Source organism: Leucoraja erinacea, unplaced genomic scaffold, assembly GCF_028641065.1.
Source record: "Leucoraja erinacea ecotype New England unplaced genomic scaffold, Leri_hhj_1 Leri_834S, whole genome shotgun sequence".
NCBI classification, from domain to species: Eukaryota; Metazoa; Chordata; class Chondrichthyes; order Rajiformes; family Rajidae; genus Leucoraja; species Leucoraja erinaceus.
The window spans coordinates 51,194-70,583 of record NW_026576767.1 but is presented as its reverse complement, the minus strand read 5'-3'; the positions used below and the strand labels follow the sequence as shown (position 1 = coordinate 70,583).

Genomic DNA, 19,390 nt, shown 5'->3' with positions numbered 1-19,390 from the left:
AGAAATCTTTGAGTGATTCACGAGAAATTTAAATCTAATCAGGAGGAACTCTTAACGGGCAGCAGCCGATGGCATCAAAAAGGACAGTGTGGGGTGTTTCGGAAGGTGAGGGGTTACACTACCGTTTGGTGAACGTGAAAGCGCAATCAACCAAAATGGTGGGTGACATTGCAGTAAGAGACTCCTGGCATTTACTCAGTAACTAGGAATAAGTGGGGACCCTTTGGGCCCCAGCATAACATGGGGAGGGCTGGTCACAACAACGCATAATATTCCACCTCCATGGGCAAATTCAATTGCTGGCTCGCATGTAGGGAGGTGGGGGGGGGCTGTAGGGGGGGCGGGGGGGGGGGGGAATATGGTCATGGGGTTCCGAGGGCTAGTATAGACATTGTGGCAAATGTATGGGATGCTTGGGGCATGGCACTCTGACCTGTTTACCTTTGTAGATTTTGTTAAACGCCAGACCAAGGCAAAAGAATTGGGCCGCAGACAAACAAACAGTTCTGTCCGGGCCTATAGCAGTTCAGTCCTTGCTACAATTCCGCGCAGGACACACATTGTGGGTAATTAATCTTGTGAAATCTAAACTGGCCGTTATCAATTGATCATCGCGGTCCACGTTTAGAGCACTCAGCGCAGTCGCCGGCTGTGGAGCTCCACTCGCATATAGAGTAGCCCGGCCGCGTCAGAGAGAGCTCCAGCTTGCTCTACGTCCTGCATCCTGGGATCTTCATAGTGCACGAAAATTCCTGCTTCCCGGGTTACCGTCCGTCCCGTACCGCCTGCGGTGGGGTGCAGCTGAGAGAAGGGCGCGGCGGCTATTCCAAGATTAGTATCTCTCACCATTTGCATAGACGGTTAAACATCTCCGCCACCAGATGGCGGAGGGGGGGCTCTGAGCGAGGCCCGTTCGATTAATGATGGCTGGAGGTGGCGGCGTTTACCATTTGGAAAGACGCACAGTCGGCCAAAGCGGCACGATCAGAGATTTAGGTCCCTTATCGCTTCAGAAGAGGTAAAAGGGGACTGGCCAAATTATGTTGCCTTCCACCACATTGACGACTGTTGTGGTGGATGCAGATGTTAAAATTTTCTTGTTGTTTTTGTAGCGAGATTTTTTCATTGTACGCTGTTGGCAATGACATTTCACTTGCACTTTATGATCCCAAGTGACACGAATAACGAGACTTATGATTGATTGATTGAATGATTGATTACTTGACTCTGCTTGTTTGCTTGGTGATTATTGCCTTGCTTTGATGATTGATTTTGATTGATTTGCTTGAATTGAAATCTTGCTTGAATGGGACATTGATTGATTGGATTGTTGCTTGCTTCTGATTGCAGCCATGAGCTGATTGCTTGATTGATGGCTTGATTGAGTGCTTGCTTGCGTTGCTTGCTATCCGGGTTCCCCTCAGCAGCTCTGGTTGCCCCCGCAGTGTGGGAATTTGCTCTGTCCTTTGTCTACCTTGTATGAACCATAGAATGACATCCCATTTACATCCAGACAGGAATTTGGCCATTCTATCAAGTCAAGTTTTCTGCTCCACTCATCATCCCTCCCATCTACCCTCCACACCCGGTAATATTACCCCGAAATTCCAGAAGCCCTAACGTGTTTATCCCGCTCGCACTTAAATGTATGTCTGCTGTTGGATTCAGTCCCCCCCCCCCCCTTCCAATGCAAGAGAGGTCCGTGTTCTCATGACTGCATTCCTTTCGGTATTTGTTGAATACCATGCCACAATAGAGCTTTGATTTTTGATTTCTCCACATGTAGAGATATTATTTCAACCCCACCCATTTAAATCCGCTGATCATCTAAAATCCTATCTCATCATTCCTGACGTGTTCTCCAGATAATATCCCACGGCCTGCCCAGTATGTCCATTGATTTATGTGTAAGAAGCAACTGCAGATGCTGGTTTGAACCGAAGATAGACACAAAAAACTGTAGTTACTCAGCGGGACAAGCAGCATCTCTGGAGAGAAAGAATGGGTGACATTTCAGGTCGAGATCCAAAGTCTGAAGAAGGGTCTTGTCCCGAAACGTCACCCCTTCCTTCTCTCGAGAGATGTTGCCTGTCCCGCTGAGTTACTCCAGCTGTTTGTGTCTATCTTTGCATTGAGTTCCATCCTCTGAGTTATGGCGTCATTCTCATGAACATTCCTTGTGCTTTGCCCCATCGTTCTACATCTCTGCGGCAATATCCGCAATCTATCTGCATGACAGCGGCGATAAGAGTTGGGAAATGGGAATTATCAGAGGGTTGTAGGAATTTGGTGAAATTCCCGCTGTCGGAATGAGGACGGTCCATCTCAGTCAATTGAGATTTGTGTTTTATTTCTTTCAGGAGGAAGCTGGTCGCAAGCAAAGGTAGGACATGCTCTTGATGGTAACATTGTAAGTTTTGTTGAACAGCCCCATATATTTCTAATGTTCAGTTTATAATCAGCTGTTAAATATTTGCAGAGGTCGTTATGAAGCCAAACTACTGTCGGTGGTAGATGATAACTTGCTGATTGAAAAATTTGAATATCCCTTTTTGTACAACACGGTATTGGCAGAAACACCTGATGCCATCAAGCCAGGTAAAGCTTATACCTTTTCTATTGTTCTTGTTTCTGACATCTTTAAGTTATGCGTAGATGCAAATATTAATGGTATTTTGGACTGAAGGGGAATTGAAGATTTGATCTTCCACCAAACACAGCTGCAGAAAAGCATCACAAGGTCAGAGAGCGATGTCGCCACAAACACTCCCTTTGACTTAACATGACTATGCCAACCAAGTTGCCCAACCAAGCCAGTCCCACTTTCCTGAGTCTGACACATATTCTTCCAAATCTTTCGTATTCACGTCTCTACCCAACTGTCTTTAAAATGTCGTCGTTGTAGCTGCCTTGGCCACTTCCTCTGTCAGTTCGTTCCATACATACACAACGCATTGACTGGAAAAAGTTGCTCCTTTTTACTGTTTCCACTCTCACCTTACACCGATGCACTCTGGGTTTAGACTCTCCTACCTTGGGTAAAATACTGTGGCTATTCACCTTATCTGTGCACCTTATAGATCTCATACACATCTATAAAAACACCCGGTTGGGCTCCAAAGACAAATGGCCCTGCCTGTCCAATGTCTCCTTATAATCCAGCCCTTCAGACCTGATAAAATTATCGTAAATCCTTTTACACCCTCTCTAATTTGCTAACAACCTTATTGTGTCAAACACTGTATTTAATATCCTGACCTATGAAAGCATGAGTGACAAACACATTCTTCACCACCCTGCCTGTCACTGTTGCATCTTCCATGGCACTGTGTACCTGCAGCCAGAGATCTCCCAGTTCTATAAAGCTCCCCGTTCACTGTGTTTGTCCTGCCCTGGTTTTTCTCAGCAAAGTGCATCACCTCACCTTCACATGAATAAATCCAACCTGCCGTTCCTGAGCCTATTGGCCCAGTTCACAGAGATCCCATTTACTCTCAGATAACTTTCTTCACTCTCCACAATGTCACCAATTTTGGTTTCATCTGCAAACTGACTAACCGTGCAACCTACATACACACCCAATCGTGTGTATAAATAAGGAACAACAGTGGACTCTGTCTCCAGTCTGGAAAACGACCCTCTACCAACATCCTCTGTCTATGACATTCAGGTAAATGTTGTATTCCTTCGGCTAGTTCACCCCGGATTCCATGACATCCAATCTACCAGAGCGGCCTCTCATGCGGTGTGTAGAAATTGCATCTCTCAGAGGGCAGTGAATAACTGGAATGTTGTGCCCAAGATGGTGGTGAAAAGCTGAGTTATTGGATATGTGCAACTTGGCTACAAATAAATATTTGATCGATCTACAAATTATGATTATGGGGAAAATCACTCAGAACAGGTGCCAGTTTAGATCAGCCCTGATCCGACTGAATGGAGGGGCAACCCTGAGGAGCGGATCCTAATCCTGCTCCTGTTTTCTTGTGTTTCGATGCTCCTGTGTACTGATAAATTGACAGACTTGACACTACAGCAATACAGCAAAGATGAACACTATTTGTTCCTGGAACAATGTGTTTGCTGTGCTGGGTGAGATTGAGTAGACTAGGCCTCTATACTCGAGCGTTTGGGTGTATTGGAGGAGATCTCAGTGAAACACATAGTTTTTACAGGGCTCAGTTGACCGGATGCAAGGAGGATGTTTCCCCTGTCTCAGGGGTCTGGAGAACGGGCACCATCTCAGAATATGGGCTGCACTATGGAGGACAGAGATAAGGAGACATTACTGCACGTAGAGACTGGGGAAACTTTGGAATTCCCTGCACCGGTGGCTGCAGAGACTCAGTCATTCAGTGCTCTTGGAGTGGAGAGCAATGGTTGTACGTTACAGAATCAGGCCCTTCGGCCCATCGTATACATAACCACAATTTTACCAGCTATGCTAATCGATTTGCCCATATTACATCGCTATTCTTCTACACCCATTTAAGTGCCTCAAATATAGTGATTACATCTCACTCCACCACCTCTGTAGCATGTTGCACTCACTCTCAGAGTAAAGAAAACTTCCAACTCAGATCCACTTTAAAATTCCTAGCTCTAAAGATAAACCTGCACTCTCTTGATCTGATATCCCTGCGCATGGGAATACGATATTGATAATCTACCCGATATTCTGCTGCAGAATTTGATAATCTTCCCGCTATCCACAATTTTTGCATCCTCGACAGATTTAACGTCACACCTCCTACATTCACATCCAAGCCATGAAAATATAACATCAACAGCAAATGTTGCAGCACCGATCTCTGCTGCACTCCACCAGTCACAGACCTCCAAGCATCATCCTTTTACCGCTACCTTTACCTCCAACCACCAAGCCAATTGTGCACCAATTTTACCAGCTCGCCTTCGATCCCACCCGTCTTTAATTTCTGGAACAGTCTTTCACTGTCAAGTTTCACATTGTCAAGTCTCTTGGTGAAGTTCTTTATTGATTTACAATGACATTCTTGTTCTCTTGGTTGTACAAACCCATCAATTCCACCTCTGAATCCCCGCTCTTTCAGTGACCCGTCAACCGCAAGTCTCTTTTAAGGTCCATTTCTGAAAACTCACAATAGGTTAGGTAAACCAACACAAGCTTTACTGATCATTAGCCAGCGAGAGTGCCAGGGATACAAAGTAAAGTATACCAGAGATACTTAACCCTCATGAGCCGCGACCGAATGAACAAAGACATACAGCATTAAAGCACAAGGCATTGGGGGTTCAGTGTTGATGTGGATAGAGAACTGGCTGGCAAACAGGAAGCGAAGAGTAGGAGTAAACGTGTCATTTTCACAATGGCAGGCAGTGACTAGTGGGGTACCCCAAGGCTCAGTACTGGGACCCCAGCTATTTACAATATATATTAATGATCTGGATGAGGGAATTGAAGGCAATATCTCCAAGTTTGCGGATGACACTAAGCTGGGGGGCAGTGTTAGCTGTGAGGAGGATGCTAGGAGACTGCAGGGTGACTTGGATAGGCTGGGTGAGTGGGCAAATGTTTGGCAGATGCAGTATAATGTGGATAAATGTGAGGTTATCCATTTTGGTGGCAAAAACAGGAAAGCAGACTATTATCTAAATGGTGGCCGATTGGGAAGGGGGAGATGCAGCGAGACCTGGGTGTCATGGTACACCAGTCATTGAAGGTAGGCATGCAGGTGCAGCAGGCAGTAAAGAAAAGCGAATGGTATGTTAGCTTTCATTGCAAAAGGATTTGAGTATAGGAGCAGAGAGGTTCTACTGCAGTTGTACAGGGTCTTGGTGAGACCACACCTGGAGTATTGCGTACAGTTTTGGTCTCCAAATCTGAGGAAGGACATTATTGCCATAGAGGGAGTGCAGAGACGGTTCACCAGACTGATTCCTGGGATGTCAGGACTGTCTTATGAAGAAAGACTGGATAGACTTGGTTTATACTCTCTAGAATTTAGAAGATTGAGAGGGGATCTTATAGAAACTTACAACATTCTAAAGGGGTTGGACAGGCTAGATGCAGGAAGATTGTTCCCGATGTTAGGGAAGTCCAGGACAAGGGGTCACAGCTTAAGGATAAAGGGGAAATCCTTTAAAACCGAGATGAGAAGAACTTTTTTCACGCAGAGAGTGGTGAATCTCTGGAACTCTCTGCCACAGAGTGTAATTGAGGCCACTTCATTGGCTATATTTAAGAGGGAGTTAGATGTGGCCCTTGTGGCTAAGGGGATCAGGGGGTATGGAGAGAAGGCAGGTACGGGATACTGAGTTGGATGATCAGCCATGATCATATTGAATGGCGGTGCAGGCTCGAAGGGCCGAATGGCCTACTCCTGCACCTAATTTCTATGTTTCTATGTTTCTATTTATAGCATTTTGGAAACGTAGTCGCAGGTTTATAAAGAGTAGCAACAATTACGTTTAACACAAATGAATGACAGAGCATGGCCATTCAATGTATTCTTGTTACTAATACAATAGTTGTCATCTTGTCGCTCTCTACTGTTGATCACAAACTTCGTAACAACAGGAACTTAGTCAACATTTACAATTCTGTGAGCAATATAATCATTATGTCAGCTACCAACCAGAAGGCGTCTGTTTAAAGAACCTGCCACATTCTCAGGAAATACATCCTCTCTCACTATTGAAATATTTTTTTTTGCTTGGGCATAACATGAAGCAGCTTAAATGCCGGCCTCTAACTTCCTGATTACCCAGCTCTTATACAGCACAGAATTACAAAGCTTTCGTCTTCTCAGAACTCAAGTAAGTCAAATTGAGCTTTACTTAAAAAATACTAATTTTAAAATATTTTGCTATTAATTAGGATATTATCATCTCCACCCATTCTGTCTGACACCCGATCAGTCAACCTCTACTTTCTTCCAAGTTCCAAGCCACCCCTTCCTCGCTCTCACCCTCCACTCAAAGAAACAGGGGCAGGTCATCTGTCCCCTCATGTCCACCCTCATTCACTATGTTCATGGCGACTCCACCCCATAACTTTACCTCCTCTTTAACAACCTTAAATTGCCACTCGCCTCAATATCCTCTTGTCCGACATGCCTTGATATCTGAATAGCCCGCTTCATTTCTCCATCCCCACCGCAATCCTCCTCACTCTCCGCTCTCGTCCACCCTCCCCCACCTCACGAAATTCCCCTCTCCGTCCCGAATAAAAACTCTGTGACAGATGTCTGTTGTCCGCCCGATGTGGTTGGGGTGAAACCCGGGACAAGTTGTCAGTTGTCCGGCCGCCTGTGCTCGAGGCCGAGCGGCCTCTCTTCTCCCCCGGCCCCGGTGCCGCGCTGCCCGATTCTCTCGCCCACCGCCCCCCCCCCCCCCCTCTCACCACCACCACCCGCCGCCAACCCACCGACCCCCGGTGACTTTCTGATTCTCTGCTTCTCTTCCCAGTCTCCGTCACCCTGGATGTGGAAACAGCGCATCTGCTGCTCGAGGTGTCTGAGGATCGAAAGAGGGTGAGACTGCGCGGGACACGGAGGAGTCTCCCAGACACCGGGAAGAGGTTTACAGGCTGGCGTTGTGCGCTGGGATCGGAGGGATTCACATCGGGGAGACATTACTGGGAGGTGGAGGTGGCGGGGAGTCGGCGCTGGAGTCTGGGAGTCGCCGCAGAATCTGTGGAGAGGAAGAAACGAGCCACACTGACCCCGGAGACTGGAGTCTGGCGCATCGGGCGGTGGGGTGACGGGTTTGTTGCGTTCGCCTCCTTTCCATCCCCTCTCCCCGCCCGTTCCATCCCCGGGAGAATGGGAATTTATCTCAGTTACGAGTCCGGGACAGTTTCATTTTACGACGCGGACACCAAGTCCCATCTCCACGCCTTCACTAGGAATAAATTCACGGAGAAACTTTATCCTTTCTTCGAGCAATGGCATGAAGACCAGTGGCTGAGAATCTGTTCCGTTTCCGCTCCGGGTGTGTAACACAGTCACATTGAACAAACAAACGTTTGCAATATCCCTCGAGAAGAGAAGTATATTGCGTAATTGATCTATGAAATGAACTAGATTACTGTAAGCAGTTTGTTTAACGGATCGTGACTGTTGTGGTGAAGAGGCATCACACTAATTAACGCGGCGGATCTTGCTTTCCTGCATAAAAGCTTCTCCACGCAAACGCCAATAAAATCGTACATTGAAATGCTTTGGTCCTAACACACGGAAAATGCCACGTCTGACAATTTTCGATATAGAGACCATTTACTATCCTGTTCTTGCTGCAGTTGGCATTCTCGGTAAGGCGTAGTACCCAGTTACCCCTCATGTGACTCCGTTAAATAGTGCCCCATGACATTTATTGCAAAAAAAAATCGTAGCCTATTCAGATAGTGGCAATTGTATCTGTGTTGCGCAGTTTTAACCTAACTTATATTCCCGATTTTGTTCCCTCAATGTGAGTTTGCATATCTGTGGAAACATAGTGGTTTTTGCAGGAGAAGTGACGCCAGAATTTGCCGGAAAAAATAACCAAGTTGCCAGAGGAACTGAGATGGTCAGGGGCATCGACAGAGGATTATTCAGGGAATGTATATTTTTTTCATTCGGGTCGGAGCCCTTCTTCAGAAGCGAAAAAGGGTGTGAATGTTGTGTCATGCTACCGGACCCAATAAGTTGCTCCAGCATCTGCTGCCTGATCACGTGAGCAAACCCAGCAGTTATTTTTCAGTTACGGTGCCAGCATCTGCAGTCTCTTGTGGTCTCCAGCTGCTTTTGCCCCACGTCCCGCGAAATAAGGTTATTTTGATATTAATTGTGCTGTGAAATGTTCTACCGATCAAATAGGGTCACATTCTGAAAATGCCTGGCCAGCGTTTGGCTGAATTGAGATGAAGTGGTGACGTTGCAAGATCTCGGGAATAGGTAAAGTGTCATCTCTGCTGCTAATCAATTTGGATCATCGCATCAAAATAATCAAAGACATATTGTCGGATTATAACTGAAAATCAATTCAGTGCAGTTACAATCAACATTAAATAGTCCGAACATTCTGGCAGGTAAGATAGCAACAGTGGATATTGCGGTAAAAATAATTTACGTGGTCGAGAACACAGGGAGAGTTTGTAAACTACACAATGACAGTATGCGAGGTTCAGTTCGACCCGGGTCCCTGGCGCTGTGAGGCATCAGATCAACCCGCTGCACCGCTGTGTGGAGGGCAAAGAATATGTCAGTTATGCCGAGGGTAGGGAGCTTGAGGTGCTCGAAAGTTTGGCTTCATCAATATAACACCATGGGAAGTCTAGACAGAATACGCTGAGGTTAAAATCTAAGTGGTGTAGATGAAAATCTTTGTTGGCAGGGTTAATAGCATCGGTTGGAGAAAGTCCATTGTCCATACCCCACTCAAACAACGGTGAGTGCAATGGGAGAGTGCAGACAGAGACGTGCGTACGTATGCAATATGAGATGTCGAACTGCAGCACGTGCCCTGAAGGCAGGGCACCGTCATTAGAGAGAGAACCACAGACTTGATGTCACAGATGCATAAACGGCCGGTTCTACTGCAGAGAGTTCTTGAACACAGGAATAACCAACGTCAATACATAAGCGCTTCGAGGACAACATTCGAGGAGAAATGCAAAACTAAATGTTCCCTGCCTTTCGCTTTAATGCAACATTTCACCTAATCAACGAATTTAGTTGTCACCGTGTTCCTATTCTGTTTGAAAGATCATCAATGTAAGTTTGAGAAACATATACTCATCATCCCCAGGACCGTTACGGTCTTAGTCCCACAGATTTCGAAATTCAAGTCTGCATCTGAATATCCTGTTCTGCCTCACAGCATCATTCTAAAACATGCGCTCAAACTGTATATGTTCCTCTTGGAGTAATGATCAAGCAGATGTGATGCACATTGGATTATGAGAAAAATTGAGGCTCCGTGCAGGAAAAAAATAAGAACACGCGTAACAGTGATGGGCAGATAAATATCCCCTGATGAGTATATAGAGCAGAAAGAATCAAGGAGGGCAAAAAATGGATGTAAAATAAGGAACTGGCAAATAATATTATGGAAACAGTAACGCGATTTTGTAAGTATATTTACGGAAAAGGACTAGGTCTCGTGCAACCAATTTGTTCATCCATGTGTGGAGTCGCTGGAGATGGATACGGTTATCAATTAGTACGTATCTGTTCCTTTTCACGGAGAGAACCGATACGAAATCGAGAAGACTTTAGCAAGTAGGCGTGAAATCCGTATGAATATTATGTTTGGAAAACTATCATGAACGAGACCTCCATTGTGAAAGTGTGGCCTTGGGGAGTGTCGTGGTCTAGCGTGATCACGGAGTTTTAGTACATCGCTCTCTGAGTGGGGATATTGCAGTTAAATATGGGTGCATCAAACCTGAGTATGTTGGAGGTCCTCAGTCAGGAAACCGAGTGTCGTCCTTGGGATGTTATTTTGTAGTACTACCAGACGTTGGTGAGGGCGAACTTGGAGTATTGTATTTGGTTTCGGCCATCCCTGGTAGGAAAAAGTCATTATGCTGCAATTCTTGCAAAGAGGATTGATAAGAATGCTGGAAGGATTCGAGGGCCTGAGCTATCGGGAGAGGTTGGTCAGGCGAATAGAAGTGTATAATGTGATAGAAAAATAGAGTTTCTGCCAAGATTATTTTGCCCCGTGCAGAGGAAGCATCTTAGAGAGCACAAGTTTTAGGGGACAAGATGTAACAGGGATTTGAAGGGCAAGTTATTTTGACACACACTTGTGTGTATATGGAAGGAGCTGCCAAATTAATTAATGGATGCATGTACATTAGTAGTACTTACACTGCGGATTCACACACACGGATAACGTTAGCAAGGATACGGGCCAAACGTCGGATACGCCGAATATGCACAAAGTAACTGCAGATACTGCTTTACACCGACGATAGACATAAAATGTTGTAGTAACTCAGTTGGTCAGGGAGCATCTCTGGATAAAAGGAATAGGTGACGTTTCGGGGCAAGTGATAATGGGGTATGGATGCGTGCAATGGAACTGGGAGACGGCTTGGGTCAGTGTTGGGAGGAGAGAGGAGGATTGTAAGGGTTACTTGAAATTACAAATGGAACTTCGGATTGTAAGCTGCCGAAATGGAATATGAGATGCTGTTCCTCCAATTTGCGTTTGGCCCCACCCTGACAAGGAGGAGGCCTAGGACAGAGAGGTCAGTGTGGGAATGGGAAGAGGCCAAGGTGGACTGAGCTTAGGTGTTCAACGAAACGATCGCCCAGTCTGCGTTTGGTCTCCGCCGATATATTAAACACACAGCGTCGAAAAACGATCCCACAGAGTTCATTGGAGGAGGAGTTGCAAGAGAATATCTGCCTCAACTAAACGTTCTAGCGGCGTCAGGGAAGTCAGGGCGGAAGGAATCTGGACAGCTGTTAACTTCTTGCGGTGGCAGGGTAAAGTGCATGGGGAAGGGATTGTTTCGGTGGAAAGGGATGAGTGAATCAGCGTTCTATTCGAAAAGCACTAAAGGGTGGACATGTACATAGACATAGATCATAGGTGCAGGATTAGGCCATTCGGCCTATCGAGACAGCACCGCCATTCAATGTGATCATGGCTAATCATCCCCAATCAGTCCCCCGGTCCTTCCTTCTCCCCATATCACTTGGTTCCGTTAGCAGTGGGAGCTCAATCTAACTCTCTCTGAATTGCCCTCCACTGCCTTCTGTGGCAGAGAATTCCACAAATTCACAATGAAACGTTTTTCCTCATCTCAGTTCTAAATGACCTACCCCTTATTCTAAAACTGTGGCCCCGGCTCCTGATCTTCCCCAGCATCGTCAATATTCTACCTGCATCTAGCGGTTCCAATTCCTTAATAATTTTATACGTTTCAATAAGAGCCCTCTCATCCTTCTAAATCCCCAAAAATATGTAATCCCAATCGCTCCATTCTTTCATCATAGTCACGCTATCCCGGAAATTAACCTCGTGAACCTGCGCTGTGCTCGTTCAATTGCAAAGATGTCACTCCTCAAATTAGGAGACCAAAACTGCACACCATCCTCCACGTATGGTCGCACCAGGGCCATGTACAACTGCAGAATAAACTCATTGCTCCTACACTCAACTCCTCTCGTTTTGAAGTATAACATGTCATTAGCTTTCTTCACTGACTGCTGTACCTGCAAGCTTACTTTTAGAGACTGATGTACAAGGACACCAATGTCTCGTTGTACTTCTTATGGGCCTAACTGTCACCATTCAGATAATCATTCGCCCTCCCGTTCTTGCCACCAATGTGGATAACTTCACATTTATCCACATTATACTGCATCTGCAATACATCTGCCCACTCACTCAACCTGTCCAAGTCAGCCTGCATCCTCATAGCATCCTAGTCACAGTTCACTCTGTCACGCAGCTTTGTGTCATCTGCACATTTGCTAATGTTACTTTTAATTCCTTTATCTAAATAATTAATGTATATTGTAAATAACTGCGGTCCCAGCACCGAGCCTTGCGGCACCGTACTAGTCACTGCCTGCCATTCTGAAAGGGACCCGTTAGACCAATTTCTTTATTTCCTGTCTGCTAACCAATTTTCTATCCATGTCAGCACCCAACTCACAATACCATGTGCTCAATTTTTGCCCAGTAATATCCGGTGTGGGACCTTATCAAAGGCTTTCTGAAAGTCCAGGTAAACTACATCCACTGGCTCTTCCATGTCCATTTTACTTATTACATCTTCAAACCCTTCCAGACGATTTGTGAAGCACGATTTGCCCTTCGTAAATATATGCTGACTTGGAATGATCATGTTGCTGCCATTCAAGGTGTCAAGGCAGAAAAAACATAATCAGATAAGGTACAGTGGAAGTGGAAGAGAAACATACATCGTTCCAGTTCAGTGCCGTTCGTGACCGGTGATTCTTAGAATCAGTGGAGGTGGAAGATGTGACTAGTTGTGAGATCGCGTTGGAAGTGGCCAAAATGTCGGGTGATTTGCTGTATGCGTTGCCAGATACGGTTAAAGGTGAGGACTAGAGGGACGCGGCCCCTCGTGTGACTGGGTGCGGAGTGCACGAGCGGTGCTGCGAGATACCAATCAGACACGCGTGAGGATTTAGCCTATTTTTTATAAGAGCGGAACCCCTGTTCTATAATGAATTAAGGCATCACGGATGTCCGGCCATTGAACACCTCGTCTTGGGCGAAGATGCGGCAGAGATGGAGGAATTGGGGGGGTGGGGGATTGAGACTTGCAAGGTCAGGGTGGGGAGAAGTGTGACACAACATGCTGGAGTATCTTAGCGGCACAGGCAGCATCTCTGGCGAGAAGGAATGGATGACGTTTCGGGAGACCCTTCTTCAGACTGACGACAGAAGTGAAGTCCAGGTAGCTGTGGGGGTCAGTAGTTTTGTCGTAGACGTCAGTGGATAATTTATCTCCTGTTATGGTGAGCGCGAGGTCAAGGAAATGGAAGGAGTTGTCGAAAATGGTCGACATGATTTTGAATGCAGCATTGAAATTGGATGTGGTTAATAAAGTCCATGAATTTCTCATGGATGCAGGAGGTAGCACCGACGAAATCGTCCATGTAGCCGACAAAATTCGGGCATAGGGCCATGTACGCCTGCAACTACGATTGTTCAAAATTCCATTCAAAAGGCAGCCATAGCAGGTCCAAGGTGAGTGTCTATGGCTATTCTATCGATTGAGGATCATCTCCGCCTGGAGAAGAGTGTTCATAGAGGGACATTAGCTGGTTCTGCGTTCGAGGATGAAACGGAGGACTTTAAGGCTTTCGCGGTGGTGGATGAAGGTGTACAGTGATTGAACGTTAAAGTAATGATGAGGGAACGGGTGCGTGGAAAACGAAAGTCGTTGGAAAGTCGAAAGGCGTCTTGGACGTTGATGGAGAGGGATTTGGCTAGGGGAATAGAATGAAGACAGGTTGCGTGAAAAAAGATATCATTGGGGCAGGAACAGGCACAAATAACACGTCTGTCAGGGCAGTGCTGTTTACGGATTTTGGGGAGAAGGAAAAACCAGCACCGGAAATTAGATATCTTGTTCGGCATGGGTAGGTTACAGTGAAAGGCCAGTTTTACTGTTCTGTTATTCTACGACTGGTTTCCCTATCTCATAACCCTCTCGGCATTTTCGAACGCTCACGTCATTTTTTTCGCTCACTTCGTAACCTTTCTAAACCTTGTTCTCTTGCCCCAACTGCTCGCACTATTCCATCCACTGGGTGACCTCGCTCATTTACACTGCAGCGCCTGTTTCATCCTATAAGAGACGGGAACGCGTGTTCCAGCGATACCTCCGCACATACCAGCAACAGAAAATAGCATGTTTCTGAGAACCCCCCGCGATGAACGGGCACTGACCTGGAACCATGGCTGTTTCTTTTCCACCGCTACTACCTCATCTGCTGAGTATGTTCTACCTTTTTTCTTATCTCTGTTATTTCGCCTAACAGCTTTATTTGCCCCAAATAAACTCACCTTGTAAACGTTTCTATTTTTTGTCCCAAGATATATTTGACGAAGCATTAGTTAGTTATTCCTTTTGCATATCGTTGAGTTAAGTGAGGATGAGTTGGTACATAGGCGGCGATTCTAGAAGGTGGCGCACGGTATGCACATAATACATTCCATTGAATGCAAACAAAGTGACAATGATTAAAATAGACGTGCTGAACAATAATCCTCTGCTTCCTTTTCTTTGTGCAGTCAATATAACGGCGATTGTGATCCTATCCCGTGGAAAATGTGGACTCTCTAAATGTATTACACGCTATCTGATTGGAATGGCTGCCGCCGATTTCATAGTTGTTGTATTTGCTATTATTGTTGAACAGATTAATCTTCTCTTTTCGTACGCCAGCTTTTTGCTCATAACTCCAGTGTGTGCCTTGGCGCATCTGCTTAAAATTGCAAGCATGGACTGCTCAGTTTGGATCACTGTCGCTTTCACGTTCGATCGATTCATCGCGATTTCTTGTCACGACCTGCGGAAAAAGTATTGCACCGAGAAAACAGCGGCGATAGTGATAGCGGCAGTGGCGGTAGTGAGTTGTATCAGGTGTATTCCGTTCTATTTAGTAATGGAGCCTCAGCTAATAATTAACAATGTACCTTGGGGTTGCATCCCAATACCGGAGTACTATACGTCATTCTTCTGGAAAGCATACGAGGTATTTGACAGTATTGTGACGCCTATATTACCAATATCATTCATTCTCCTGTTCAATGGTTCAACCGTGAGACATATAATTGCAGCAAATAGTATCCGCAGGGGACTTCGGAGCAACATTGAGAATCAAAAGGATTCAGAGATGGAGAACCGGAGAAAATCAATGATTTTGTTATTCTCTCTTTCAACCAACTTTATATTGCTGTGGATTCCTTATGTAATACATTCTATGAACTGGCAAAATGAAAATTATTCGTATGCAGACAAATATTTGAATACCCCGATATATGTATTTCAACAGTGTGGATATTTGTTGCAGTTTCTCAGTACCTGCACCAACACTTGCATCTATGGATTGACCCAGAAGAAATTCAGGGAGGAGCTGAAGAACGGTGTGAAGCATGTACTTGCATTGAATGGGTTGCTTTGTAATTAATAAACAATTACAAAAAACAGTCCCACTGAAAACCAACTATAACACATACGGGAATTTTGAACAATATATTTTAACCATTATCGTTTTCGTCAGCAAATCATGAATACAGGAAACATGTTAATTGTCACACAGGAACCTAACTTTGTCTTTCACATGGTATAAACAAGTTCACTTTCACATGGTGTAAACAAGGCCATCTCGACCCTTCTAGTCCGTGCCGAACACGTATTCTCCCCTCGTCCCATATACGTGCGCTCAGACCAAAACCCTCCATTCCTTTCCCGTCCATATAACTATCTAATTTATTGTTTAATGATAAAAACGAACCTGCCCCCACCGCCTTCACTGGAAGATCATTCCACACAGCCACCACTCTCTGAGTAAAGAAGTTCCCCCTCATGTTACCCCTAAACTTATGTCCCTTAATTCTCAAGTCATGTCCCCTTGTTTGAATCTTCCCTACTCTCAGTGGGAAAAGCTTATCCACGTCAACTCTGTCTATCCCTCTCATCATTTTAAAGACCTCTATCAAGTCCCCCCTTAACGTTCTGCGCTACAAAGAATAAAGCCCTAACAGGGCAGCAAGCCCCAACACCGCAGCGAACTCAGCCGTGAGTATTGAACGCTAAACGCCGGGAGCGGGCAGGCGAACCGTGTGTGAGTGGGTTGGGGGGTGGGTGGGGGCACAACAAAGCTGGAGAAACTCAGCGGATGCAGAGCTGGAGAAACTCAGCGGGTGCAGTTGGTGTGGGGGGTTGTGGGTTAACTCGTTCGGTGCTGTACAACAGCAGACCTGGTTGGAGGTTTGAGTCTGTGTTAACATTGCTGTCTGTCTGTCTGTCTGTGTATGTGTGTGACTCTGTGTCTGTGTATGTCTCAGTGTTTCTGTGTGTGTGTGTGCGCGTGTGTGTGTGTGTGTCTCTCTCTATTTGCAAACCACTCGTTTTCAGTTAAGATGTGGATACGATTACTGTCAATACGAGCAGCTCACGGAGCAGTCAGAATGAGAAACACTGTTCGGCTCTCACACACTCACTCGTGGGGTGAACTGTCGATATAAACATGGCTGGGGACAGGAGTGGGGGGGGGGGCGAGAGGAAGAGGGAGAGAGGGGGAATTTGAGAGAGAAGAGGGAGGAGGGGGGAGAGAGATGGGGGGGGGAGAGGGAGGGGATATTGGAATTAAGTGAGAGAGAGAGCGGAAGGAGGGATGTGGATAGAGATGGGGGAGAGGGATGGGGCGGGAGAGAGGGGATGCAGAGAGAGAGGCGGTGCAGAGAAGGCGGCGGGAGAGAGCTCCCTTCTGCTTCACTACCACTGTTGGCTGCCCTTTGTGAGGTGATTGGAGACCAAAACCAGTTAGATCTCCCTCTCCCTACCTCCCTCTCCCTCCCCTTGCCTCCTTCTTTAGAGAGGTGGGGAGGATGAGGGAAGGAAGGGGGAAGAGGGCGGAGGGGAGAGAGGAGTGTGCCTTGCTTGGTGGAAAAGAGGGATGTGGGATCGCTGTACGCAGGTGGTGACTCGCTCTCCCACTGGGACCCCCCCCCCTGTCATTGCGCAGTCTATCTGACTCCCTGCCCCCCCCCCCCCCCCCCCCCTCTATGGAGCGAAGGAAATATGCAACGTTTCGGTCCGAAACCCTTCTTAGACGCGGCCCGAAACGTTGGCTATTTCCTTCGCTCCATAGACGCTGCCTCACACCCGCTGAGTTCCTCCAGTATTTTTGTCTACTTTCGATTTTCCAGCATCTACAGTTAATTCTTAGACGTTTTGCGGTGCTGGCTGCATCTGCGATTCCTTTCTATTTGGGGGGAGGGGGTCCTGGCCCGTGGTGGCTCCTGTTAAGTGATGTGTTCCCTCTGCGGGTGCTGCCTTGCCCGCTGAGTTCCTCCAGCACTCTGTGTTTTTTGTTTGGCTCTGAAGTTGAAGGTGGATCCCCCTGTGTCAACCTTCAACGCCCTGTCTGTGGTGGGTCAGCGGGACGGGCAGGGGCTCTGGGTTGCGGTTCTGGTCGAGACCCTTCTTCAGACAATCACACATACTCTCACCGACGAGAGTTCAGTTCAGTCTAAAGAAGGGGCTTTTCTCCAGAGTCGCTGCCAGAGGTGAGCGGGCCCGCAGAAGGCGTTGAGATGGCAGTCGGTTCCGCTATCCGGTGAAGGAGGCCGCTCGTAGCTACGCGAACTGCTTCTCTCCCCGCCCACAATGCGGTGGCGCCCGGAGCGCCGCGGCAGCGGTGAGTGAGTGTTACTGGCATAAACCCCGACCCTCTCCTTCTCAACGCTCCTTCCCTCCTCGCAACTTTACCCCTGGCTAGACTCCCCACACGCTGGAACTTTACCCCGAATTATCATGTTACTCACAACACGTGACACAATCACAATTATTTATTTATATATGTCTACGATAAGTGTTCCCAATTGGGCCCCGCACCTCCTAAGGCCGGCCCGTGACGCACCCACCATCCTCTGCGTAAATACCACCCAGAAACTCCACCCAATGCAGACACACATATAAACGTTCCCACTCTCACTTTAAAGTTATGCCCTCATATTGTCGATATTTATATCATGGGATATAATGTTCACATTATCGATTCTATCGACGTCTCTCAGAAATGCATAGACTTCTGCCAGGACAGCCCACAATCCCCGGTGTTCGCTATAAAACAACCCATGCCCGTCCAATATCTCCCTGTAGTTAACACTCTTTTGTAGATACATTATTGCTATGAACCGCATCTAGACCTTTTCCAAAGCTTCCTCGTCTTTCCTGTGTTGGATCGAGCTGATCTACACGCAATACTCCAAATCAGGCTGAGGTGGTGGATGCCTCTTATACTCTATGCTTCTGCCAAAGGCAAGCAAGGCCACCATTGACTTGATATCACCATATCAGCCCAGAGCTTAAGTGGAACTTGGACAAGGAGAAAAAAGAAAAGCAGGGAGAAGAGCTGATTGGGTGAAGCCCGCTGGGGGAAAGTGAGGCAGAGGTGAGTCAGAGGTGGAAAGCAGTTTAAAAAGAGCACCAAACGAAGCCAGACAACCCAGAGCTTAAGTGGACCAGCAGCAACAAAGAAAAGCAGGGAGAAGGGCTGATTGGCTCAAGGCCGTGGGGAACGTGAATAAGTCACAGGGGAAAAACAGTTTAAAAATGAGAAATTTGGTTGTAAATTGGTAAATTGGGCAATTTATCAGTTAATATGAGCAAGGCTGCTCTAAGGGAGCGGCAGGGAGGGAACGGCCATGTGTGGGAAGTGCCGTGAGTATACTGTGAGTCTTTGGCCCGAGAGTCTTCAGCGAGGAGGCTGAGGAGAGGAGGCTGCGTAAAAAGCTCGAGAGAACGGGACACGGTGAACACGCGACAGGACAGATGAGACGGTGTGATGCTTGCAGAATGAGAGAGACCAGGGACACGGATGGAGCCTCTGGCTTCTACAACTGTGGCAAGTGCGGCAAGCATCAGCTCCTGAAGGACCGTGTTGGGGCACTGGAAAAGCAGATGGATGACCTCAGGGTCAACCAAGAAAACGAGAGTTTCCTGGACAGAACCTATAGTGAGGCAATCACGCCGAGGATGCGGGAAGAACGAAGTTGTGTGACTGAGAGAAAGGATGGCAATCGTGGAGTGCAGGAGACCCAAGTGGCTGTGTCTAATGAAAACAGGTACGCCCGCTTGGGAACTGTCGGGGGAGACGATATTTCCAGTCCGAGCGGGGGACACGTCGGTGGCTCCAAT

The 19,390-nt window shown here is 46.8% G+C and overlaps 1 protein-coding gene across 1 annotated transcript; it reads left to right on the top strand.

The window, feature by feature from the left end:
• Positions 1-42: 42 nt before the first annotated feature.
• On the top strand, positions 43-8,252 carry LOC129694874 (E3 ubiquitin-protein ligase TRIM39-like; the record flags this gene model as incomplete). The annotated part of the gene is made up of 4 exons (XM_055631632.1): positions 43-173; positions 2,361-2,383; positions 2,480-2,598; positions 7,450-8,252. Coding segments are annotated over 4 exons (806 nt in total), but the record flags the coding sequence as incomplete, so codon positions are not given.
• Positions 8,253-19,390: the final 11,138 nt, after the last annotated feature.